The 26,745-nt window shown below is 38.5% G+C and overlaps 1 protein-coding gene across 1 annotated transcript in view; it reads right to left on the bottom strand.

Annotated features, from left to right (window-relative positions):
- The window catches only part of LAMA3 (laminin subunit alpha 3), a 118,279-nt gene that overhangs the window by 7,073 nt on the left and 84,461 nt on the right, over positions 1-26,745 (bottom strand). The window contains exons 43-69 of the mRNA XM_074899078.1: positions 26,289-26,398; positions 24,327-24,407; positions 23,283-23,389; positions 20,586-20,636; positions 20,044-20,195; positions 19,394-19,504; positions 19,182-19,293; positions 18,469-18,636; positions 17,137-17,333; positions 15,610-15,726; positions 14,914-15,068; positions 13,416-13,557; positions 12,722-12,821; positions 12,215-12,331; positions 11,952-12,131; positions 10,010-10,152; positions 8,775-8,951; positions 7,466-7,617; positions 7,204-7,366; positions 6,599-6,732; positions 5,940-6,090; positions 4,961-5,080; positions 3,913-4,037; positions 3,439-3,559; positions 2,112-2,252; positions 1,206-1,336; positions 220-351 (exon numbers count right to left, since the gene is read on the bottom strand). Of these exons, the coding sequence (XP_074755179.1) occupies positions 220-351; positions 1,206-1,336; positions 2,112-2,252; positions 3,439-3,559; positions 3,913-4,037; positions 4,961-5,080; positions 5,940-6,090; positions 6,599-6,732; positions 7,204-7,366; positions 7,466-7,617; positions 8,775-8,951; positions 10,010-10,152; positions 11,952-12,131; positions 12,215-12,331; positions 12,722-12,821; positions 13,416-13,557; positions 14,914-15,068; positions 15,610-15,726; positions 17,137-17,333; positions 18,469-18,636; positions 19,182-19,293; positions 19,394-19,504; positions 20,044-20,195; positions 20,586-20,636; positions 23,283-23,389; positions 24,327-24,407; positions 26,289-26,398 (3,590 nt within the window). The remainder of the gene's footprint in view (positions 1-219; positions 352-1,205; positions 1,337-2,111; positions 2,253-3,438; positions 3,560-3,912; positions 4,038-4,960; positions 5,081-5,939; positions 6,091-6,598; positions 6,733-7,203; positions 7,367-7,465; positions 7,618-8,774; positions 8,952-10,009; positions 10,153-11,951; positions 12,132-12,214; positions 12,332-12,721; positions 12,822-13,415; positions 13,558-14,913; positions 15,069-15,609; positions 15,727-17,136; positions 17,334-18,468; positions 18,637-19,181; positions 19,294-19,393; positions 19,505-20,043; positions 20,196-20,585; positions 20,637-23,282; positions 23,390-24,326; positions 24,408-26,288; positions 26,399-26,745) is intronic.

Below are 26,745 nucleotides of genomic sequence, written 5' to 3' on the forward strand. Positions count from 1 at the left end.
AGACTAAAATTCCATTACATCTGAACAGCAGATTTAATGACAACTTAATACCATATAATCTACCTGAATGAAAGAATATTTGGGGGCAGCAAAGTTATGCATTCCTGAAGGCTTCACACATGTAGAAGAAAAGCAATTTAGCAAAAAGTGATTTTAATATGATTAAAGAAAGAAAACAGGACAAAGAGCATGAAACAAAATTCTTTCTAGGTCAAATACCTTTTTATAAAGATGTTTGAGATGCAGCCTTCAAAATCATCTCCACCAAATTTTATAGGTTCGATTAAAGCCCGTGCTCTGGGAGAGTCAACTGATGCTAATGCTGACTCATCATCAACCAGCAGACGTAATCTGAAACAAAGTGAATAAAAGTAAGCATGAAATTTAAATAAATGGTTATGAACATAAATGAAACACATATTAAAAAAATATAGATGTGTTTTCTTGTTATATTGTAATTGTGTTAGAGCTTCATGACCTTACCTCTGGGATTTTTTTGGTATGTGCTCATTGACTGCTATGAAACTTCTCTGCTTGTCAGCAGTAGATATTGAATAGGAGTTGAAGCTACTACTTGAGTCTTACAGTGAAATCCTGGTCCAATTGAAATTCATTAAAAAACTTTCATAGACAACTACGGGACAGGATTTAATCCTTTGTGTCAAAATGGTGCAATTGACATGCTAACATCAGCTAGCACAGATTAATTACATTATAATCACCTGAAATTATAGCAAATCATTCAAAACTACACTTCAACCAACACTTATGTCATTTTATGTGTTCTACAGAAATCAATATGACTTGGGAGCTTTACAGTAAATTGTCTCTTCTGGTATCTGCATAACAGATCATTATTGAAAAAACAGACACAATACTCTTCTTTCATGGGCCTTTAACCACCTACGTTGCAATGACATATGTAAAGGCTATAGGAAAGGGAAGAGCTCCAAAGCTTTGGAGTCAGTCAAAAGCAGTCAAAAACTCATACAATCTATAAAAAACATGCATAGTGGTGTATGGCAGAAACATCACAGGTACTGACATGCACGTTCATAGACCAAAAATGTCCTTTTGCTTCATTATTTCAGTATCCTTTGTTGCAGAGGCCATTTTTAACTGTGTAGCCAAAGAAAGTCACACAAAATTTCAATCTTCTTTCTCCAACCACAACATAAAAGAATCAGGTAAAGAACTGGACTCACATGTTGCCTGTTTTCATTACTGTCACATAATGCATTGACCCATCTTCGTATTTCTTTTTCAGTTCAATTTCTTTCTCTCTCATCTTTGCAATTACAAAGCCAGGTCTCAGAAAGATGGTGAGAATATTAGGCTATAAAAGAATCCAATGGAACAATCACGTAAATGCAAGTGCCTTTAGTTCTCCTTGATATTGCCATTAATAGTTTTCAGTGGTCTCTTGTGGGAAAGAAATTTTCTTACACTAGCACTGTATTTCTTAGTCACTTAGTACCAGATATTACACCAAGCTCTGCATGATCAGCATAGTTCCTGTTCTATAATACCTCTGCACTCTAAATATCAGTTATTTAAAATAGTTGTTTAAATTATTTTTACAGAAAGCAGAGGATTCAGTTCTCCACTTCTCAAATGCCTGGCATGCACTCATTTCTTACCTCCTCCAGCCAGCAAGAATGGGGTTCTGCTTGAACCTCCCTGCTTTCTGAAGAAACATAGCCAAAATCAACCCCTTTCCTCTGCATATTTGATCATGGTAACATTTCTTCATGAGCAGAATGTCAGTTTTTCCTGAGAAAATTTCCAGCCAACTGTATTAGGCAGAAGTTATATTATTAGGATTGTGGTATCACGGTGCTACTCTGCAGAAGGCTCAAGTTCAAAGCTCAGTTACTTGTTGAACTACTGGTTGGTTGAGGGAAAAAATTGCCAGGATGTATTCCTTTGGCCTATGACATGCAAGATGCCATGCTCAAAAGATTATTATAGTAGCTATTTCTTGCCTTTAAAATACAGGAATCTACCTGAGACTTATGACACAAACTGATGCCAAACTGACAGTCGCAAACAGACACGACTGATCCAGAAAGAGAACCACTCCCATATTCTAAGTTGAACATGTTTCATACCCATAGATTGTAATTTAAGAGTGTTCCAGTCGATGTCATGGTCTGAAAGCCAAAGCCAACTTGGAAATCCTTGGGAAACGGGAAACCTGCCGCACTCAGGCTCAGTGTTCCTTTCTTGGAGAAAGCAGCAGATCTGACGAGCTGAAAGAGAGATAATAACGCTTTCAGTGATTCTCCTTTTAATCAGAAGAAATGGCAACATGATACAACAGCTGCCCTACTCAATGTAACTGTGCCTGACTCCAGTCAAAACCAAGCACAAGGCAAACTGTAAGTAAAAGCGTTTCAGTACAGAACTGACCAACTGAGTTGGTTTCATCAGCATTAACTATGATCTGAGAAACTTTACAAAGGGAGATGAGGCTTGCTGAGTATAATGAGTCGTTTATCTCCAGCTACTCTTTGCATTGATGATAGCTTTCAAAGTTTTCACATTTGGGGATACAAAAGTGAGCAGCTGGAGGAATGGTTCATAAGTACTGAGTGTGGGCAGATGAGCTACATAACCAAAACTGTGTGACTCATAGGACAGAATATACCTGGGTCTTTGTGAACAAAACACGTTTTAATACATGAGAAGTTATACAGAGAGAGAATGAAGGTCAGATCCTCTGCATAGTGAAATGGCCTGCGAAGAAATTGCTCTGTGAAAGGTTTAGATGCCACAGAAGGAAAGCAAATGAGCACAAAGTTTCAGTGCAATGCCACAGTAAAAAAGGGCACAGGGGATCATGCACCATGTAAGTAGCAGTAAGTAGTAGCAGAAAGTAGTTTTCATCTCTCCATGAAGCAGTGCTTAAGCCAACACTGAAACATCACGTTGTCCCATTTTAAAAAGAATGTGATAAAACTTAAGGGTGTACAGAAAATAATTATAAAACAATAGGATGAGTGGAGCAACAGCCTTACAATGCAAGACTTTGGTGGAAGTCGAGTCTACTTAGCACTTTCAAGAGAAAAGGTTGAGAGGTCATTTAATTAGGAAGCATAAGCACCTTGGTGATAAGATCCTGAGTAGCATTAAGTAAGTATTCTGGCCTAATCAGTAACAGCAACTGGAAGTCAACACGTTTACATGGTAAATATGAATTCTCAATTGTACACAGTATTAATTAAGAGGGTGGACTATGTCCTGTAGCAAGCTACCACAGTAGGGATGAAGTCTCCTTTCTTCCATATCTTCATAGCAAGCCCAGGTTCTTTTATTACCATCACATGTTAACCAAATATACTTTTTGGCCTAAGTAAAACATAATGGTCCAGGATTTATAGACAAACCAGATTCTGTGAACTCCAACAGAAGTTTTTAAGGAACATCGTTAGTTACCTTCCAGTCATCTGAACATTTCTTGCTGACACCAACAGTCTCGTCAAAAACAACAGATGCAGTGTTAGGGTTTTTCACATTCTTCATGCAGCCACGGAATGGAGGTGTGGATATATTAAAGCTGGTTTCAGGGAATGGAAGGAAAAAAGAGTTCAGTAGCCTGGTATTTCAAAGCACACACCAGTATAGTAGCCTGTAAATGATGACAATATAAGAAATAGAAAAACAGAACACGAGCAATCTTTCTTGCACACACATACTTCATGCTGATCAAACCCAATCTTTAGGAAACACTTCAACAAATGCCCCACAATTAGCTAAAATTCACAGGTTAGGATTATATATTATACACTCGTTATTTTCATATCACATAAGATACCTGATACAGAGTATGAAAGAAATGGCCTAAGGAAAGAGTTTAGATGGAGTATCCATACAAAAGCTGTGTATTACAGTCTTCTTATAGTTACTCACCGTTCCCGTAGAGAAGGTGGAATTCCGCCTAGATAGTACTTAGTGAAAAGGAAGACATTTATGTTGGCCTTAATATCAGGACTGACATGAACAGTATTCTTACTTCGGGCAAGCACCAAATGAATCTGAAATAGGTGAATAATGAGGCTTACGTCACTCAGCAGAAACAAATATCATTTACCAGATTAAAAGTATTCTCACAGAGCAGGACACAATGTCTCCCCCCACCCCTCTTGTTTACTAGTGCCTGAAATCAGAATAACTGCAGTAGTTCAAAGGTACTTTACAAAGTTTGGGCATTTAGCCAAAGCAAATGCCTAAGAAAAATGATTCACTACACAAATACAGTGTGAGGTTTTATTTTCCTCAGGAAGATTGCCCTGAAAATACACCTCACCTAACATTCAGACATTGCCTTCTATTGGTAGCTGAAGAATCAGGATCTGCTGCCTGATACAAAGACTAGGTCAGTCAGCTGGCTGGAGGTAACTTGACCCAGTCTGGCATAAAGACTCCCTCCAGCAGACCCTGTGACCTACACTCTTTAGTTAGAGATGTAGTAAGGGGAAAAGTGAGAATGAATCAACATGGCAATGGTTTTAACTATGTCTTTATGATTTCACTCTAGTAGCACCACAAAACAGCCAGACTGAAGCTAAACAGACAAGCAAAAACGGAAAGACTACAAAAAAAAAAAAAAATCTCTGTAAAGATCAGCCCAGACTGAACAAATAAACTCTTAGGTGCTGAAAACATTAATCTAAGTATTAAAATAAAGTTAATAATTGCAATGTACACAATGCTCTCTAAATAAACCAATGCTCTGTCACAGAGCTTTTTTCTTTGGTGGTTTTTCTGTTAAAACTGAACGTAAAGCTTGACAGTAGAAAGATTAATTTTCACATACCCAAACTTATCCCCAACAGCATGATCCCCTCAACACAAAAAGAAAACTTCACAACTAAACTTTGCAACAAGATGTTTAGTTCAGCTGATGTATAATTTTATTACACAAATAATGATCACTGGATAGTTAAAAATTACATACTTGTTTATATGTTCCATCATTTACTGTTGCATTGGTTTCTATTTCTTTTGGAGGCTCAGAGCCAACTTTGTATCTAAAAACTGTATGACCATCTTTAATGAGCACACTGATGAACTGATCCTGCAGTAAGAAAAAAAACGCCACCACAGTTAAACTGCCCACATTTCACATATACTTCACTGTCATGTGAATCATTTTAATGAAATGATCTAGTTGTTTCAATAAAGCTTTTGGGGGAAAAGATAACACAAAGCAGACTAAAACTTAAAATAATCAACCATAATTACTTTAAACTGTTATAAACAGATCTGGTACCAGCTCCAGATGTATTCTCCAAATCTCTAGAGGACTTTTTGTCATTTCAAGATGCCTACTGACTTTTTACAGCATTGAGAAATTATCCAGAACATGTCACAGTGATTGCAAACATGCCTATAATATTATTAGGTAAGTAGTATCACTGCTGTTTTGAGCACCTTTACAGGTGTAAGTCACCATGTCACTTTCTAAATTCTTCCTTCCTCTGTTACCACCTATATGTGGATTTGGGAAAAGTGCACTTCCACTTTTGGAGGATTTCAGTAAAATTGGTTTGATTCAAATTACATTCTCCCTGCCCACCCCCAGTTCTAAATTCTCTTCATGGCCTAATGGAGGAGCTACTTGGAATCAATTTTTTTCTCAGCCTGGACAAAGTGAGTATTCATATTCTATGATTATAGAATCATAGAATACCTCAAGTTGGAAGAGACCCATAAGGATCATCGAGTCCAACTCCCTGCTCCTCACAAGACTTCTTAAAACTAAACCATACGACATTAAACATACAGCAGAATCTACTAATCTGCCACACAGACAAAAATAACACTTTTAAGAAATTTCCTTACAGTTATTATGAAATCTAGCAAGTTCTCAAGTAAGCAAAGTTTTAAAAAACGTTCTTGGACCACAAAACAGACAGAAGCATTCCACAAATTACCCCATTTGCTGCAAAAAACACGATGCCTTCATCTGCAGTAGTCTCAATTGTCTGCTCATAGCGTACTCGGCTGTGGGTATTTGATTCTTTCAATGTGACACTGGCATAACCAGTGCCTTCAAAATAGCTTTGGTCAGTCTCTTCTTTATACCTATAATAATTCAGTGTCACAGACGTGAATATATAAGAGCAAAAATTATTAAGATGTGAACTTACTGTCCTTATAATTTAAAAAAAGCTTAAGTTAAAGCATTTGGTAGAGGGCCACTAAGAGGGCCAAATTCTGATCTAACCCAAGTAAAGAGAAAAGCTTCCACTGCTTCTGTTGGATTCTCATACGGTCTTTAGAGAGGAAATAATTAGTGACTGACTTCTTTGCACTTAATGTAATATTTACTATATAAAGGGGCTGAATACATTAGTCCATGAGTTGTGTCTAAGTATTGTAACATTTAAATTGTTAGCCAGTGGAATAAGATTACCATAGATGTGAATCATGCCAACGTTGGGGATTTTCTCTAAGAAATGTAGTAATGACCAAGAGTTAAACAAAAAATCACCAGTTTAGACACAGTGGTTATTCTTCTGAATGTGAAAAGACAAGAATTCATAATGATAAAATCACAGAACTGTGAAACACTTCTGTGTTTATATCATACCTTCTGCAGGGTTGCACTTCAGTGGTATTGAGATTAAATGTCCTCTTGAAGTTGTAAAGGCTGATAATATGCTCATTTAGGTTGTCTAATTCAATGCAGCCTTCATAATGAGGATAGTCTAGCTTACCTGGAGGCTACAAAATAGTGTCATCAAAAACATTCCATCCATTGACAAAATTTTACATTGACATGTAACTCCTAAGACTTACTTCAAATATTAGTAAGACACAGTATATGACATTCTAAATATCATAGAATTATTGTGTCTTTGTATATAATACCCAAGCCATCTGATACCACCCCAGGTGTACTGCAGTACAATTTAAAGTGGAGTCATATGGATGGATTTGGCATAGTACTTAGCAGGGCTGGAAAGGTTTCATGCTGTCCTCGGCAGATTAAATACCACCATGCTCCCTTCTTTGAGTTCTAGCATACTACAAGCCAGGCAGCTTCTGTAGGAAGGAGCATCTCCTTGCATCCCGCCTATGCCTACTGACATGGACAAACTTCTACACAGCCTTTGAAAGACTGCCAGTTCCAATCTTTACTTCTAAGAACAATAGAATGATTAACACAGAAAAAGACCAAGCAACTCTTTGTACCCTAAAATCTGGTGGGTATCCTCCAACATAAAAGACAACGGTACTGGGATTAAGATTTAGCAGAGTGTCGCTGCCTCCGCTGCTTGCATTCAAAGGGTGTTCATACTCTGGAGAAGCTGATGTTGCTCCTTTGATGTAATTCAGCTTTACATACTGGTAAATCCTAAAACCAAAACAGACAGGCAAAATATCACATCACACTAATAAAAGATGCTCTTAACACGTTTTTGGAAAAGACTGTTGTGCACCGTGGATCTTATACCTTTCAAGCTTAACTTGATCCATAATGGCATCCTCAGTTTCGCTTTGAGTCACAAATGGCTGCACATCTATTTCTACATCACCATCTCCCAGGTTATAGACACAAGTGAGGTGACCACCTTTCACAGCCATACCAATATAGTCCTTGGAAGCCTAAGAATAGCAAAGCAAATAATCATTAATAAATGATTAATGTTAATGAAGGTAAAATACAGCAGCACGTCGTCAGAGACATCATCATACTGTGCATGAGTCATAAGAAAACCACCCACCTAATGATGAAAATTGTTATTAAGTTTATCTTCTGGGAAGAAAACACTGTAATCTTACATGTTGCACTCATCCAATGAATAATGTGTTGCGCTGATTCAGTGAATATAGTTATAAATTTATTGAAGTCATGTGTGGCTTTTTATTTTTATAACAATAGTAGCTAAAATAATTTTCACATTTGTAACATCTCCTGGCTAAAGCCATTAAAACGTGACACCTTTACTAAAAATTAGTTTCTGTGCAATAAAAAAGATGTCTGGAATAACACTCAAGGCAATGGTTTGTCTTCACTGGAAGCAGTCATTTCCCCAAAAAAGTTCACATTGTATTTCTCCAACATACCACATTTCACAAGTAGCAATTAAAACGCTGTCAACAGCTGCCCTGGCCAAGAATTCAGGGGATAAAAAGGTGAAATCCAGTGTAGAACAACTTCCTTTAAACAGCTTTCTGTGTATGCACAAGACTCACCACAGATACAGCTGCTGTCAGATAACAGTTAGGAACTGCACACAGGAAATTTTTAAAATCTTTGATGGTGCTTGAGCAAGCCTGAATGCACAAGCAGGTCTGTACTATTCTGCATATTCAGAAGAGAAAGAAATTAAGAGCTGAAGGGCTGAATTTTGAAACCAAAATGATCACTTTTTTTAACCGACAGAGAAACTCACAGTGACTTATATGGTGGAAAGAGTCAAAGCTCTGAGGCAGGAGTTGGGTTGAGTTTGCACTGACTGCTGCAGAACCTGATACTTCTAACAAGACTGCATGATGGTATCCGTGACAAAGAAGTAACTTCCAAAGGAACAAACCAGCAAAGCACCAAGGGGCAAAGCAGTCAGACACCCAGTAAGTTAGTTTGCTGGTGAAGGAATGAATTATTATTCACAAAACACTTCTGCCATCACATGATGGCAGTTATAAAGAAATGGGCCAACAGTAGCTATGAACTTCAGTCAAAATAAATCATTTCCCATCCATTTCTCAAAGTGTGTTGTCTGTTCCGAAAATCAGATTCAATCTCAAAATATACCTACATCTTTATCACCCAGGTATAGTACAAATTTATTTGATGCCCTCTGGGGGATGTCTAATCTTGTCTGAGGTCTTTGGAGAAAGAAAGAAAGTGAAGTATAGCCTTTCAGATCTTCAAGGTTGCTTGGAGGTCGAACCTCTACACCAGAGCTGCCATTGAACCTCATAGGAATAGCAACCTGTTAAGAACAACAAAATTCAGTATGTTGTAATTATCTATTGTTACTATTTCTACTTATTTTACTGCTGTGTTTAATTGCAAAGTAATCTATTACATATCCTACTCCTGTTACAGCCATCAATTACTACAGATTTGGACTCTGATCCTACCAAACTATATAATTAGGAAACAGACTGGATAATAGAGTATTCTGTATTATCAATACTTACCACTTAACACAGCACTTTTTTAAACTCCAGACATCAATTAATCAACTCTTACCACGCCTCTGACAAGTAACTATTACCTTCGCTGCACAGTCAGGGAAGGACATACCCAGCTCTAAAGAGCAAGCCTATGAATTATTTAGATGTCTACATACATATCCTGATGCTCCACTTAGCTGGACTTGACTGTCTGTTGGAAAGGACAATGTACCTCTGATATTAATAAAGACATGTCCTATTACAGCTATTTACACTATGGTCACAGATTCCTCTTATTCACCCTAACTATAGGTTATTTGTGATGACCTCAGGGATGCTTCTCTGGGACCTGAGACCATACTATTCATTGAGCAACTATAGCAGTTGCTTAAATGGAGAAAGGGCAGTCCAGTAAAAAGATGCTAACAGCTGACTCCTCACGTGGTGGGGCAGCTGGAGACAAGAACACGGGGCTATACAACTTTTTTGGAAGTGCCAGTGTTCCACTGGCCATGCGTGGGTGGAGAGCCCTGCCTCTAAGCTGCAGAGCCAACTCTACCGCTGCTGCCAAAGCCAGCACAATGTACCTTGGAAGGAAAGAGGCTATTGTACAAATAAGTATTACAGAGATGACCTGGGAAAAACCTCTACGGGAGGAGGCTGGAGCAGAATGCTACTGCATCCACTCATTTTTATGTACGAATTATTATGCTTGCCACCACCACAGTTATTTTAAATGCTGGATGCTACTGTTGAATTAAATTTATGTCTGGTCTTTCACATAAAATTATTTAGACAGAGGAAGAAGAACAAAAATCCTGCTGTGTCCAAACCACTGAGGTCAAGCATGATTGCAATGTTCAGGACAGACCTTATTAGCAGCATCTCTCGCCTGCTGAATCAGCTCTCTTATGCGATTTACATTCTCAGAGATGTTGCTTATGGGCATCAGCTGTTGGCTGATACTCTCAATCTTGCTGAACAGATCCGGAAGTTTGTTTGTCAATTTTTTTACTGCAATGAAAGAAAAAAATAAGATGATAGAAAGGAGGAGGAAAACAGATGCAAAAATATGATATGACTACATGATAGCAGTGAGAAGGATAATGACAGATCTGTTTTCATTAGTGCTACGATATTAGGAAGCCCTCACTGAAACTAGCAGTTTCTACAGAGGTTATTGTACTCCTGGAACTTGTAGCCAAAGGTATTTGCAGAAGCAGACAGAATCAGCACTTCCAGAAACGTATTGGATAAATTCAGGTCAAGAAAAAAATTATTAAATAGGACAGAGAGGGATGTGCTCTCCAACATTATTATCCAGTGACTGTGGATGCTAGGGGAGGATGAGGATAATGGACAGTAGACAGGCGACAGGATTATGTGCATTCCCAGAGTAGCATCTCCTGCTCCCGCTACTGGAGAGTGAATACTGGAGTAGGCAGACTGCTGGCATGACCAAGTAGGGCATGTCTTATATTCTTGAGTCAGGATTGCTAGTCATCACAATTCAGTAGTGAGTCTTAAAGTATCTGGGCAGGTTTATTTCAGGAGAAAGGAGATACTATGAGAATTTCAACTTAAAACAGGAAATAATTTTTCATTTCCTGTAACTGAAAAGAAAAACCAACACCAAACCTGAAAGTATTAGCAGACTGTAACCCTATGATGTAGAAGGCAAATAATAAGAAATCCAGACCTATTTTTTTTCTGAGTATGACTTCTAAGCCAGTCTTGTAACTGTAGGGACAACTTGAGACTCTGAAATAACATGCAGGGCTAGCTCTTGTATTTATCTTATTTAAAATGTTTTATCTCACTTGACTTTATCAAATAAAGTTTCTGAAACAATGAAAGATGCTGTTTGGGATTGTGATTGTCTCCTATTTTGTATTCAACACAGGCGTTATGCAATCTATTTCACTTAATTTCAGCTGACAGACATCTAGCCCAAGCTAATTGTCTAGGACCCTTCTCGAGTCAGTGTAGTAGAAAATCACATAATCAGTGTGGTTGAGGTTGGAAGGGACCTCTGGAGGTCATCTTGTCCAACCCCTGTGCTCAAGTATGGCCACCTAGAGCCAGTTGTCCAGAATTGTGTCTAGTCGGCTTTTGAGTATCTCCAAGGATGGCGACTCCACAACCTCTCTGGGCAACCAGTGCCAGTGCTTGGTCACCCTCAGTAAAAAACTGTTTCTTGATGTTCAGAAGGAATCTCCTGTGTTTCAGCCTCTGCTGCAAGGGCATGTTCCTGACTCATGTTCAACTCAGTGCCCACTAGGATCCCCAGGTCCTTTTTTGCAAAGCTGCTTTCCAGCTTGGCCACCCCCAGCATATACTAGTGTCTGGGTTCTTTTCCCCTCATGTGCAGGATTTCTCCTTGTTGAATTTCATGAGGTTCCTGTCAGCCCATTTCTGCAGTCTGTTGAGGTCCCTCCAGATGGCTGCATGACCCTCTGGTGGATCTGCCACTCCTCCCAGTTTTGCATCCTCAGCAAACTTGCTGAGGGTGCACTCTGCCTTATCATTCAGATCTTTAAGAAGACGTTAAACAGGATTGGACCCTGGGGTACCCTGCTAGTCACTGGCCTCCGAGTCTTTAGAGACCAGTCCTAGTATCAGCTTTTAACAGGTACCACAGGATGGGTGAATCACCTTCTGCAGTACCTGTCCCTTTCTGCTGGCAATAAAGGAAGCTCAGAATACTAGCTTAGGCTAGATGACTAACTTTTGGATGACTAAAACTTCTGCCGCAAAACTGACCATGTCCACCTAACAGTTACTTGGTAGGTTTCAGATAGCACATGTAATACCTGAATTGTTTGCCTCCATCAGTGCTTTACTGAAGCCAGCACTCTGTGTGCTTCCGTAGGTACTCTTAATTTTTTCCACATCTACTTGAATTGGGAGCAGTTCATCCAATACATTAGTTGTGACATCCTCAGCACTTTTTACCATGGTCTTTGCACTGGTGATAATGCTGTCAATATCATCTGAAACATACACAAATGCATGTGCAGATTCTTATAGTAATAGAAGAAAGAGGCAAAATAGAAGTCATCAGTAAGTTACTGACCTCTGTTTATCCCATTGAGATTATTTTGAAGAGTAACAAGATCAGTTTGCAGTGTATTCTTCTTTCCATCAGCAACACCAAGTCTTTGTTTTATATCTTCAAGGGTTGGACCAATAGCTGCAAAACAGTGAATTCCGTGTATGAATTTTAAAGAGAAATATCACCTCACTGTTGGACAGGCGGTGCAGCAGCACCAGTCTGCACTCTTGCACAGCTCATGTTGCCACTCAGCATTGAATGCGTATTTGCACTGCAAAACAAGTACAAAGCTAAGGATTTGCTGGACAGGAGTATTGCAAAGGTGTACAGCATATCAGAGGTATGAAATCTACTTTCTCGCCTTTTTGCGATTGGAAATAACCATCACAAGATGTCCCATTGTAATGGAACTAGTCTCTTCTGGCTAAATATGTGCTGCAGAGCGTTGCTGAACTGTGAAAATTCATGGTTCAATGAAAGCTTGTCATGCTGTGCCAACATTTCTACCATCACTTTCTTTCTTGGTACCTTGCAATGTCCTTTCAGTTTCCTGTGCTTGATTCAACAGTGTACTGCTCTCGGTTTTTAACTTTGCAGCTTTTCCTGATAGGTCGTCTCTCTTCACAGTCTGGTAATAGAAGCACAGCACTGTAAGACTGCTTTAATGAATACACTGAAATTTAAAGATTAAAAGAGATGGCCCAATCCAGTTTAAAAAAACCAACTATATAAGGGCAGAGATTTCAAGTGAAGAACACCACCTTAAATAACAATTATCAAGATTAATTTAAGCATAGTACAACCTTGGTCTTTAGCAAACTTCTGATAGATTTTGGGGCATTCAGAAGAAATTACTAACACACAGCTGTTAGATACCACACCTCTGCTGAAGAGTTTGGGGGTATTACTAGTACAAAGTGAAAGAGAATACCTGAAGTCACCTTCAGTGATTACTGGGCTTGCCTTATGCAGATCTCTATTTTGCACTGAAGGGAACAGTTAGCATTCAAATGGACAGCCTCATCAGAAAGGTAGTAACTAGCTTCAGTGCTGAACCAAGACTAATTAATGAACATGCAGAATAGCAGCTCATATAATGGCCACAGACAAATAAGGCATGCCAAGACACACAAGTCTTTTTTTTGGTGCCACTTTGATAGTTAAAAAAAAAAAATCTAGTTATAACAAGTTTACCATCATTTGGCCATTTATGAGTACTTACCAATAAAGCTGAGTCAGCTGCATTCCCAGCTTTGTTGGCTGCTTCCTCTGCTGCTTTGATGGCATTAATAATATTGTCATAGGCAGTAGAAGCTTCCACAGCACAGCCTACCAATTCGTCCTTCCTGGCACTGTTCTTTATTCTGTGGGAAAAGGGAGAAAAATGCAGCCTTCTGCAAAGCCTGTGGACTTTGACAAGTATTCTGAATCCACCTGAATTCATTATTTTCTAATTAATGCTAATACAGAAAGTGTTTTTCAGTTAGATCTGTAATTTCATTCTGCAAAAATTTCAAACTTAAAGGTAGACCAATATGAAAAGATTCTTCAGAAGACGGGATAAGTTCAGGTGCTTGGAAAAGCACAACTGTGGGCCTCCAAAGCAGTCTTTCAGTGATGAAGGCTGTGAGAATTCACCGAGGCCCAAGGTCAGTAAGCCACTTCCACCACAACACCCCCAAAACACTTCGGAGTTTAGAGAACTGCAGCTTCCAGATGGTTTCTGGCTGCTCTAGCATCCTACAGGAGCAGCAGATGGAGCATAAGGTGGAGCAACTACAAAACCTCATGTGTTTTCCCCAAGAACCAGTGCAGCAGCTCTGGAATCAGAAACAACACATAAAATCTACCTACTCCCTGTGAGCTATGCAACTGCCCAGTATCAGCTGCCCTGTATTTGTGAGAACAGTGTCTTCTTAATTGAAAAAATTGCACTGAAAACTAACAAAAAATTAATGAAAAAGTTTTTTAACTCAGAATTTTTGAGCTGAGTTAGGTATTTTGGATTTTAACTTTTTGAGAGTTTCTAGTTGGTATTATGACAAAATGCAAACAATTTGCCCAGGAGAAAAAAAAAAAAAAAAAAAGTATCAGGATTTCACATTTTTCATTTTGTTCTGATGTACCATAGAAGACATCCACAACCCTACTCATAATTCCAAAGTAAAGTACAAGTAATGGAGAGAGAAACACTTGATTCATATCAAGTTTATCATGTTTTTGCCTTTCTAGAAGACTTCTTGAAGAATGAGAAAACTATAGGAAGTCTTTTCCTCACTAATGCTGAACAGGCGTGTCTGAAGACTGCCCGGATAGCATTTCTTCCAATTATTTGGCCCAATTCACTGACATCATAAAAGTGTCCCTGAGTACGAGTACAGGAAATAACAATACAAAAAAGATATTCTATACATCTTTCTACTCTGTACATGAGGATCTTCTCTTGTTAGTGAGATGTTAATGAAGTGTTAGTGCAGTAATATAGACCTGTATTATGGGAATCCCCACTTCTGGGGAAAAAAAAAACAGGAAAATACAGGAAAACCTCGTTTGTGGGGAAAAAAGAAAGGAAAACATCTGTACATCATGAAGAAGCAGCAAAAGACAAAGCAAATTTCTTTTTAACTTTGCAAATGGTCATTAAAGCAAGTGAAGTTACAGAGCATAGCAACCATGGATGTCATATACAAAAAGTCTCAGTTACAGGAATGGCAACGTACTCTTCCAGTTGTTTTGCTAAGTCCTGCAAAGACTTGGCATGTTCTTCAGCCCTCACCACCAGTGGTTCTTTGCTTGCTGATAAGGAGTTATTTGTCAGCTTTTCATTCATATCCTTCCTTGCTCCATCCAGCTGAGCAGCCAGGCTTTCATATTCCTACAGGTTTATAAAGATAAAATTTTATTTGTATTCATACATATTTGATTTTGTCTTGGTCTCCTTCAGTGTTACATAAACCTTACACCTGAGGAGACCAAGGGGAAAAACATTCCCTTCCAACTTAATGTCCAAGTTACTGGAAACAACTGCTAGTCATTATATTATGTTTCTAGATCCATTATGTAAAAACTGAGTCAGACCAAAGACCCTTTTAGCCCATTATTCTGTCTCTAGTGGCTAAAACCAATTGCCCAGAAAGAAATACAAGAAGAGCACAATCACTTATGGTATTACTCACAGATATTCTCCCAAATTCAGATATCTACACCTGTCTTCCTCAGACACATCACAAGCCTCAACAAGCTTCTCTTATGGAAACCTGTGCAGGCAGGCTCCTCTTGCACCCAGGATGGGCTGTGAGATCCTTACCCTTTTTCTGAGGCTCAGATAAGCCTTGTGTCCTAGCCACTGAGCTATGCTACCCATTACAGTGACAGCAAGATATTGGGGTTTTTAACCTTAAGAAGGTTAACTATACCTCTTTACTTTTTTGCAATAATCCAAGCATACTGGTAGCTTGTGTCAGGGAAGATCGGGCAGAGCTCAGAATATCCAAGATACCATTCTGTTGTACATTTGTCTCCTCAATCCGTTTCTGAAGAAAAAGGTTGAATACAAATGACTGGGTTAAAAATGAGAGGCAGGGAAAACCGTATCTGTCTAATCTAGTTTGCAGCAGGATTTACCAAAGGTACTATGGCTGTGTTGATCAGATGCCTATATACTGTTTAGGGACTAATGCTATCCTACTGATTAGAAGAGTGAGAAAACTCAGGAGTCTGCAGTAGTATAGCATACAGCTGGGCAGGAGGCTACAGTAGTTTAGTTATTAGCACTCAAAGTATTTAAAAGCAGTACAGGTCAGCTGAGATGAACTGTCAGGACAGACCATCTAAGTGTCTGATCTCTTGAACCTGGAAACTTCAAACCTGGCAATTTTAAAATAGCTCCCTAAATTTTCCTAAATTTTAAAAACAGCTCCCTGGTCACTACCCTGATCTTTTCTGTTCTCTCAAAGGCAGAAATAAAATGATTAAACTATCCCTTCATCTGGGGATCTTACCAGAAAGGGGGTGTGAAACCACTCCACTTTATTCTCTTGAAAGCTCTAAGGGGAATAAAGTCCCTTGGTGTGGAGCAACCCTGTGACCGTCCACAGCATAGCTCTAGAGTAATGGCACACCACAAACACAGCCAGACGAGTGGTGTTGTAAGGATGTGTTAGCTCTCTTTAGTTGGGTTTCTAACATTGTACCATGTCATATCTATCTCTACCAGAAAACCGTATCAGGAGATTTATGATTTGTACAGATGCATCCATCTTTTAACACAACTGTGTATACCTACGTGGCACACGTATTGTGCAGTCCATGCACATAAAGTTGAATGCAGAAATTATTTTGTTCAAGCAGTGTTAGCCAACTGGGTGGACACGAGTGTACTAAAACGGTGATATATTTCAGAAAATATACAATGAATTTAGAAGAATGGGTCCTACAGCACACCCTTATTCTTGTACTATTTCAACAGCTCTAAAAATCAAGCACTGCTCAGGAATGACAGCTGTTCCTTGACACCTTTCTGATGAAACCTCAGAAGCAGTTCTGTAGAATATTAATCCCAAATAATTTAACAGTACTATACACATTATTACTCCTATCTTTCATAGCTGTTAAAGCCAAACACTTTAAGGAATTTACTAAAAAAAGTACATCAGCATCAGGGATTTGATCTAGACTAGGAAACAAAAAGGCTAGTGGCAGCTGAAGAGCAGGACTAGGCCTCCCTGCTATCATCAGAGCTATGTCTTTCTTGGTCATGCTGACCTGGTCACAAGTGGGAGTCAACTACATTTATACCTGTCCATACATGTATCAAAAGATGGAAAGAGACCTTGGAGAAAGTCTAAAGAATTAGTGCTGCTTGGCTTTGCAAGGTCAAAAGCAGCCATCAAAAGCACTTATCTCCTGAGATTTAACTTTCTTCTCCCGAAACCTGACATTACCTTAATGTCTTCCAGCAGAACTCCATTATCTCTGTTTAAGTTTTCAGCCTGCTTGATTTGTCCCGTCGCCTCATTCAGAGCTTCACGAAGGTCAGTGATTTTGGATTCATATTCATTCAATGAATCCCTCACAATTTTGATAAGCCCATGATTTTCTTGGTCATACTTCTGTAGTTCATTCTTAATACGTGCCAGTACTGCGGTATCAGGACCAAAAAGAAAAGTTTTATTCAGAAAAGAAGGGAACCAGAACAAACTTCCTTCAAAAAGGCTTGACATTTAGGATTAGAAAGCTGTGGTTGTGTGAAACACTGCACATTCTTTGCAGCGCTAGTTCCAGTGTTACTATAGCAGAGATGCATCTCACTGGATCAGCTCTGCTCAAGTTTGCTGCTGCAGATACAGAGCACAAGTAAACATTTATTTGGCTAGTTCTATATTAAGTAAGGATGAAGATGATCTGCCAAGACTGAATAGTCTTCTCTTTTTATATGCAACTAACACAATTTCATCAATTTCATCTACAACGTAGACATCTACATTTGCGCTAGTCATCAAAGTTTCCTCTGTAATCAATGGATATGGGCACATTTAATCTCAAAGGAAGTAGAAACATAAAAGAGGTCAAATGATTCACACTCTTAAGAGTGCCCATTTCACTCCCTACAAGACAGGATACATAAGAGTTACTCAGAGGCACGTATCAAAGTCCAAAGCTAGGGGAAATTACTATCACTCGTAAGGTCTTTCACATTTCTCAGCTATGCCACTGGTTAGGAGATTAGCCTATGACTTTGCTGTTCTTGCTGTCTCTGATGTCCAGAATCAGGTTTCTGAATATCTCGGTCAAACACATGCAGAGAAGATAAAAGGGAGCACAACTAGAGCAACTAGAACTTCTGAACTTCCTTATCCTTGTATGATCTGGCCCTTGGACTACTCCAACAGCTTCTTTAAAATTGTTCTTGAATTACACATGTAATTCTTCTAAAATAGCTGCATGTGCCATAGCCTATATATTACAATACACAGAAACTCTGCATAAATATATTATGATTGGCTACGCCTTTATTTTACTGAGATTCATCTTGTTATTAAAGAAGGATCTACAGGTTTTTTTCACCAGTTCAACTCAGTTTCTTCGATAACAAACTAAAAATGCCTTTAAATCCCTTCCAGATCTAATACTTTCCTGTTGACTAACGATCATGGCAGATCCAGGGATACACTGCAAAATGCCCATCCCTGCACTCCTTCCAAAACAATCGATAATGCTTCAGATTTAAGATTGATCTTTCTAGACAGTAAGAAGCTGAGAGAACAAGCCATTACACAGCTGAGCTTCTGTTCTCTCCTTCTCTGCTTCTGCTTGAAGGTGGCCAAAGTTGCGGTTTCGCATCTCCGTCATCATGCGTTGAGCTTCAGCCAGTTCTTTGGCAGCATCTCCCAAGGGCAAGTTGTTACCTTCTGCATTTGTACCAGCTACTTGTTCCAAGAGCACTAAAAAAAAGTATTGTCAAAGCCAAAGAGGATGCGTTTAAGCTTATGGAAAAGACACAAATGACAGGGCTGGTCTCTTTTCTGAAAAAGACCTGCCTATTCATAAATTTCTTAATTAAGCAGATCCATTTTGCATTAACTGTATTAAGCTGAAAAGTATCCCATGTCACATGACCAGAGCTAGTAAGATCATCAGGCTTGAAATCTGTCCCAAATGACCAAGTTCCCAGGAATAATTTTAAGCTTCTAATTTAAGAGCCTATGATAGTAACTCAGACTAAAGTCAGGATAGACAATTCATTGCTCTAAATATCCCTGTGGTAAAGTCTCTCTTTCCCTATTCAGTACACAGGGAAGGTGGGTTCCAAAACTAACATAATACATTAGATTTCTAATCGGAAGAGTGAATTCCACAGCTATGTCTAAATTCTGATTTATGAAGTTGTTTTCTAAGAAAACCTCTCATGCTTAATTAAGAATATTGTAAATAAACTGAACAGATTTCATAGAACAAAACAGGTTATGGAGTTAGAAACTATTTTTACCTTCTATATTGTTGACAACTATTTGTATTCGTGAAACCAAATCCTTTCCTTTCTCATGAGTCTGACCAAAATTATTAAATAATATCTCAGCTGTTTTGTAGTTCATTTCAGCCTAGCAAGGAAAAAAAAAATAATTAGATTAAAAATAATGGATACATCATGCTAATATGCAGTCAAGAGATGTGTGTTTTTAAATTTATTTGGTAAATCACCTTTTCCTGGAGAGCATTTAGATCATGATTTAGGTTAATGAATTCTGTCTCCAGCTCATCTACCTTTGAACCTTGATTATGGACAACAGAACGGTAATTGTTCAGTAAGACCTGAAAAGAAAAGGAAAAAAAAATCCAGTAAGTCACCCATACACAGGAGACAAAAATCCAAAAATGCACTGGGTTAGATCTTTACCCAAGGTAAATAAAAGCAGCATTACTGACAGGAAGGCTGACCAACTGCTGCCCAAAACCTAGGCTTTTTTTATCTGTGAGTATAGCAACTGCCATGCCAACCAAATAAATTCTTTTTAGGATTAATTTTGGTATTGGCAATTGGAAAGTTGATGGGTTTTGGTAATGCAGAGACATGAAGAGCTGGAAAAAGACAGAACTTTACAGAAACTTCAGAGACAAAGCTTTCAAGGGGAGCAGGCCTCAGAAAAAGCAAAGATACTGATTCTCTTTCAGAGCATAACATGCAAACAGCTGTCTTCTAACAAGTGAAGCCCAGTGCAGTCAGCAAATGGTATTTGAAATCAGAAGTTGATGTATGTTTCCTTGCAAGCTGACAAAAGATGGCATAAATTCCTAGGTTCAGCTCTTAGCTACTTAATCTGAAATCCACTTTTCTGTTCATGTGTGCCTACCTTTAAGTCTTTGACGCGTGTTTCCAGATGCCTCATCTGCTCCAGTGTGTGGGTATTCGCGTGGACATTTTGCAGCTGAGACTTAATCAGCTGAAGCTCGTCACCTATTGTGCTCAAATCCTTCAGCAGTGTAATTACACAGCTATCACAAGCTGGAGGGAGCATGAGCAAAGGAAAACAATAGATATTATTGATACTTGGTGCAGAGAACATTTCACTGAGTTCATTAATAAATGAGCTGCAATGGAAAGACTGTGATGCTTGTCACCTGATGCCACCTGAAGAACAAAGGCAACAACAAAGCCCACACTATTAAGGAGAGTGACCAAAGCCAGAAATAAGGAGGAGGCCCCATTTACATCTGGCTAGCTGACCACCTCTTTTATAATTTTTCCAAGTGTTTGGTTGAATGTTTACTTTTAAAAGAATCATTACAGGACATCCCCAGTCCTTTTTAAACTCTGCTACCCTTAAAAGGGTCATCAGTATGCACCTGAAGCTAGCAGAAGGCAATCTAAGTGCAGTTCTATTTTATTACTTACGGTCACAATCTTCATTGGGATCCACATCCTTTGGTTCGTTATTGAAACATTCTGAAATCACAAGACTGTAATCAGTAACCAAAGTTTTCTTATGGAAATGCTACTATTTTATTTTTGCCCTTACTTTTCATGGTTGGCAGCCATTAAAACATGGTGCCGCCCTTTCATAAATCCATACCCACTGCACACAAGCTGAAATGCTCAGAAGGCTTGAGCATGCCAAAACGTTCAGCTCCCATTTATGCCTTGCTGAGATCAACGTCTTTTTCATCCCTGAAAGGAAATTGACTGTAAATCCCCCCAATATATGCTGCTTGGGTAGCAGCAGGAGGCTCTCTCACATCAAGTGTGCTGAACGTATTGATAGAATTTGCCTAGAAAAACACCACCAAGATTGGAGCCAAGACTATATTGTTAAAACATTTCACCCAGGACATATATTCAAACTCCTTTATCCACTTTAGTGACCATATTCAAACCACAGATTTTTGATTCCCCAAAGGATGTCTTACCCACAAGGAACTGAGAAATGTTCATGTTCTTCCTTCATACCTGGCACAGCTTGAAAGATTAATTAAGGATTAATCAAGCTTGAGAGAAATTCAGTGTATGCATGGAAGGAAGCACTGTATGTAACCCAAGTCATGGAGCTTGGACCACGGATACAGGTGGTATATAACGAACATTGCCCTCAGACTTTCCAACAAACTAGCACAAGTGACTGTATGTCCAGTGTGCTCTTTTAGTTTGTTTGTTTTACAAACCCCATTATAAGAAGCTTAACACTCTCCAGGTGCATGTCGGATTGTAATATCCTGGGATCCTAACTTCTAGGAGGCAGGAGAGGAACTGGGTCCTAAAAGTGCCATCATATAGGACAGTAATCTCCCTGTCTTGACGCCCAAGTTCTTTTTACAGGCTTGCTCCTGCTGCCAAACTCTTATCTCCTCTTGAAAATGAAAAGGGCTGTGTGTGTCTTTTACTCTGAAGGCAAAGGATGTACTCAGGGTATAGGCTGCTGCTGTCAAGAGTCAACAACAGCTTGCAACTGTGAGAGGTTACAGTGATAAAATTGGACCTGAACTTTAACAGCAGCATGAAACAGCCTGGAACAAATGGCCTAGCTGTGCCATTTCCTTTGGCACTTGCACATTAAGTCATCAGGAAGTTAAATGGGATTGGCAGTGAGCACTGCTGCCAAAAGGAGACAAGTCACAAAGAATACATTTGTAAGAGAATGAAGGAAATTATTATAGAATTCAAATATCCATGCAGTTCTGCTGTTGTGTAATTCAGCTAACACCAGACACATTTCAGCTGTCACTGTGAAGTACCAATTAAATAAAACTATTATTACAGCTTGTGCACAAACAACATCAGCCAAGAAGATGCAAAATGAAAAGGTCTGGCTGAGTGCCGAACATCACGCACAAGAAACCTGCTAGAACATGCTGTGCTGATGATCACAGAGGGTTTTATTCCTAATGCGGAGGACACAGCTGATCAGAATATATAGTTGGAGACAAACTGAAAACAAACTGGCTTGTTGAATTTTGCCCTACAGATTAGTTTGTCCTAGCAAACTCTTGCTTCAAGAACAAAGGAATGACAAAACATCAAACACTGCTTGGATATGTTCCACACAAAGTATAAATATAATAAAGATGTATTACTTCAATGATGAAATATGAAATGAGAACTAGCTACTGAAAAATTGCACCAGCTGCCAACAACAGTCCACATCACTTGCTGGTTTTCTAATTTCTGTAACCAAGGAAAGATAAGGTGATCCTTGGCAGTCATTCGAATGCAGTATGAGGAGCATTGTAGAAAAATTAAGAGCATGGAAATATTAGGAATTATTAGTGTGACACTTCACTAACATTTGAGGAGCAAAAGCTGCCTACAGGGAAAGAAAAGTGTAATTTTATTGGAGAACGCAAATATGAGAGAATCAAGGTCCTTTTCAGGAGCAGGGGCTTACATATTTCTGAACAGAAATGAGTATCACAAGGGACTGAAATGAATAGAGGTAAAGACAGTCTGAGGAATATAGGCTCAGGTCCTTTACTTCAGAATTATCATAGCAAACATATGCCAGTGGTGTAATATTCTTATAAGAGCTTACTAGTAGTGCAGTACATGTGTGACTGATACTGGGAAAATCATGGATGTCTTAGGTGGCAGAATGATGTATAGCACAATTTATAGAACTGTCTTCTGAGTCAGGTCCTAACTTCCACTGTAAACACAGTTAGCTTGGACATCTAAGATGCCAGTGCCTGATGCAAACTCTGAAGATGTCACTGATCTGTCCCAAATACGTTTTAAAAATGCATATTTAGACTGCCCAGTTTCATAAACCCATAACACAGACTGGCAAGATACAACTTAACCATGTCAGAAGAGGAACCATAGTGCATTTAAAAACATACCCGTGATACAGAAAAACAAAACAAAATTGGTAGTATTTATGAGGAGAAATACATGACAAAATGGTTTACAAGGGTGAACTCAATTACTTAGGACAGCCCTTGTATTACCATGGTGTTATGTTTTAGGAAATCTTACTTTTTGATAAAAATTATCTGTGTTTCTTTAGTCCACGTCTCCTTCAGTTCAACTGATCTAAGTACCTGCCTCCTCTGTTTCCCAGAGAGAAAACATTCCCTTCCATGTTCATAGGCCCTCACGTACCTCCAGTCAGGTGGTCACAGCTAGCCAGCTGTCCATTATTATTACAATTACATTTCTGACAGTAGCCTCCATATTTTTGTGGATTTCCAAAATATCCTGGAGCACAGCTAGATAAAAAGATACAAATAATTTTTATTAAATATTTGAAGTTACTTTTGTGAAATATACTTTCCCTTGACAAAAAAATCCAGTTATTCTCTTGAAGAAACTTCCGAGAACTTTTGATTTCATTTCTTGACTTAGACAAAAGGGTATATTTTTGGTTTACAGTATCCTCTGCACTATGCTAAAAATATCTTTCCAAGTACTGCAGAAATTTTTCTAAAAATAAAAGAACTCCCACAATGCTTGTATAGGAATAATGCACTTAACCTGAAAAAATGCAATGTACACAGACACATACATACATAGAGAATTTGACACGGCTTAACCCAGAAAACCACACCATTCTGGACTGTGATCCCACCAGAAAACACATGTTATGGAGGATCATGCTGCAAGCACATGTTGAGATTTCAAATAGCAATGGCACTGAATGACATTACCACCCTTCTGCTGGGCGATACCTCCTCCTCACATCTGCCAGCAAAGCAGTCTGTGTGAGTGATCTCTAAATATTTTATAGGTAAAATATATTGTTCAGACTGGCTTGATAATATTCCTAGAATTCACTCTGTGGTAAGATCTATACGGGTGGTAATGCATGATCAAAGGGCCACGATGAAAAGCTGAGGTACAGCTAGATCTGGAAGAGAAGATCTGTCTAAAACCTGCATCTTAGATGTCAAAGGTAGCAAACAGTCTTCAAGCACAAGACAATGTACTATTGGAGGTACTGTCTTCAGGTGAGACATCATGAGTTACTGGCCTCAAGTTTCCAAGCCAGACACCACCACTCCATTATGCTTAAATTCCCCCTGGATCTGAAACGTAAGTAAAATTCCATACTATGCATATGCATACATTCATCCACTATCCAATACAGACATACCTCCTTTTATGGTGCCTCTTAAAAACCTTGGTCTTGAGAAATAGTTCACTTACCGTTCACAACGAACTCCGGTATAGCCTTCTTTGCAGAGACACTGAATTTCATCACCATTTGCCACACAGCCAGTTGCAAATCTTTGAGAAGAAGCAAAATTATTATTGTGAGCACATCATCAAACAGGTTTTACACTCGAGAGGCTAAGCTCAGTTAAACAACTTTTAGATTTAAAAATTTTTATAACACCAAATTACTTCTCAGCTAATTTATTGCCTCTAGATAAATGTATGTGACTAAGTTTTATGTTTTTCCTCTAAATTCTTTCTTTAAACAAAAAAATAACAATTTCTTGACCCTCTGGACTGAGTATAATAGTTCATTACCCAAAGGAATGCCTAAAATAAACCTTACTAGTGATGTTCTAAAATAAAACAAGTCTGGGTACCTATTTTATCTTACTAGGCAAGAATCAATAGCCCGTGCTAGACAACATTTCTTTCTGTTTGGATAGCGCTTTTTTTTTTTCTTTCTTATGGATGGAAACATTAGAGGATATTTTTATGTAGCTAATATTGTTTGAGTTTTGTTTGTTGTGCTTTGGTTTTTTAACCAAGGCAGAATAGAGTTGTGCACCATTTTGAGGAACCCTAGAGTATATCTGGTTAACACAATAAACATTTTTGTCTGCTCTTTCTAGCAGACTCATCTAGATTCAAATTTCTCTGGGAGGAAAATAATTTTTAGGCTGATGTTTGGGAAGAAGGCAGAGGTGAAGCAAGGATAGGCCATGTTTACTATTTCCATTTTTAAATCTGTAAGCAGTTGGATAAAGCAAGTCTGTGTATCAAAGACAGATGTCTGCATCAAGAATTACGTATAATTTGACTAGGTGGAAAATTGTCAACTCCAATAATGCCAGCTGGGGTGCATTTCCCGGGTTAGGAATATACCACCCTAAAGTGCAGCTATGAAACTGCACAGGTTTATGGTGTCCCTAGGTATTTCATCACTCTTCATCTCAAGCAAAAGATTACTAAAAATATGTTCAGTCAGCCTCAGGCAAGCACCTGCAGAAGAGGCCAATGCTGTCAAAAACAGATCTATCAGAGAGTTCTCTGATAAATGAAAAACTTGTCTGTTGTCTGCTAGTGTAAATCTCTAACTTAAGGCTACTTGGTGTTTGCTAACGCACCTGGCAAATACTATGTGGTGCCTTTAGCAATTTATAGCTTGGTTTTTTAAAAAATACTTGTTTTTATTTTTATTTCACATTTAAGAACTGACCAACGATGACAATGTGGCTAAACATACCATGTGTTTAAAATGCAATTTACTGCCCTATTTTAAAAGCCTAGCCACCTTATTAGATCCAAGAAAATTTAGTTTTTTTCTAGATCAGTATGTTTGTACTTCAGATGGAGCTTCCACCTGAAGAGCAACATAGTCTTTCAGAAATGTAGATACATGCTTAACAGTTTTATATTATTTTGCATCAGAAAATTACTAAATTTTCTGAATTCATATAAAAGGCTTGTTTTATGGTTGTCAGTTATCTCCTAGACAGAGTAATGGTGTTAAACATGAGACTAAAGATAACTTACATCTTGCATTTCAGTAAACAAGAAAGATTCTGGATATGCCCAATAAGGCAAGAGACTTCCATCCTGTATTTCTCACTATGAAGGAGTTACTAATGATTTTGTACATAAGCCTATTACAACTGCCTGTGGCTCCCCCAGGCGATGAGCAGTGTGCCTTTCTGGTTCAGGAACTCAGTGAAAACTGGATACTCAGCTTCTCAAAAAAGGTAATGCCATGAGACAGAGCACCAAGTTAGTGCTGGTCTAACATGCCTCAAATAGATCTGATGCTCCACCACGTTGGGTGATATGAGAATACAGAAAAAGATCATTATCCTCCTATGGTAGAAGGGTTGGGGGTTTTAATTTTTTTTTTTTTTTTTCCTTTTCCACCTCCTCTTTACCCTCTGTTTGACTACCCATGACCTTTTACTGTACCTGTTTGTATAAGGGCAAGGACACACCCGACAGGAACCTTGAGTGGCATCTCCAAAATAACCATCTTTACAGCGCTCACATTTCTCCCCAGCAGTATTATACTGGCAGTTCTTATAAAGGAAACAAGCAAGACAGTTAACAGTGCTTTACCACTCAATGTGGGTTTATTATTATTTTAAAACAATTATAGTCAATCTACTCAGAGGATATGTTCTTCCCCTTCCACACAATCAAACATTTACTGCCAAACTGCCTTCACGACCAGGATAGATTGATTCTAGTCATTCTCTAATTGTAGAAAGCACAATTTGCTTGCTATTGTGGAAAAGCAACAGATAAATAAGCAGCACTAAACATATTTTTAAAGGAATTCAGTCAGATGCGTAGTTTGTTAAGTAACATTCCATTAATGCACTCTCTATGCCTTGATATTTCAACTAAAAACCACTATGTTTAA

Source organism: Athene noctua, chromosome 2, assembly GCF_965140245.1.
Source record: "Athene noctua chromosome 2, bAthNoc1.hap1.1, whole genome shotgun sequence".
In the NCBI taxonomy this organism is placed as follows: Eukaryota; Metazoa; Chordata; class Aves; order Strigiformes; family Strigidae; genus Athene; species Athene noctua.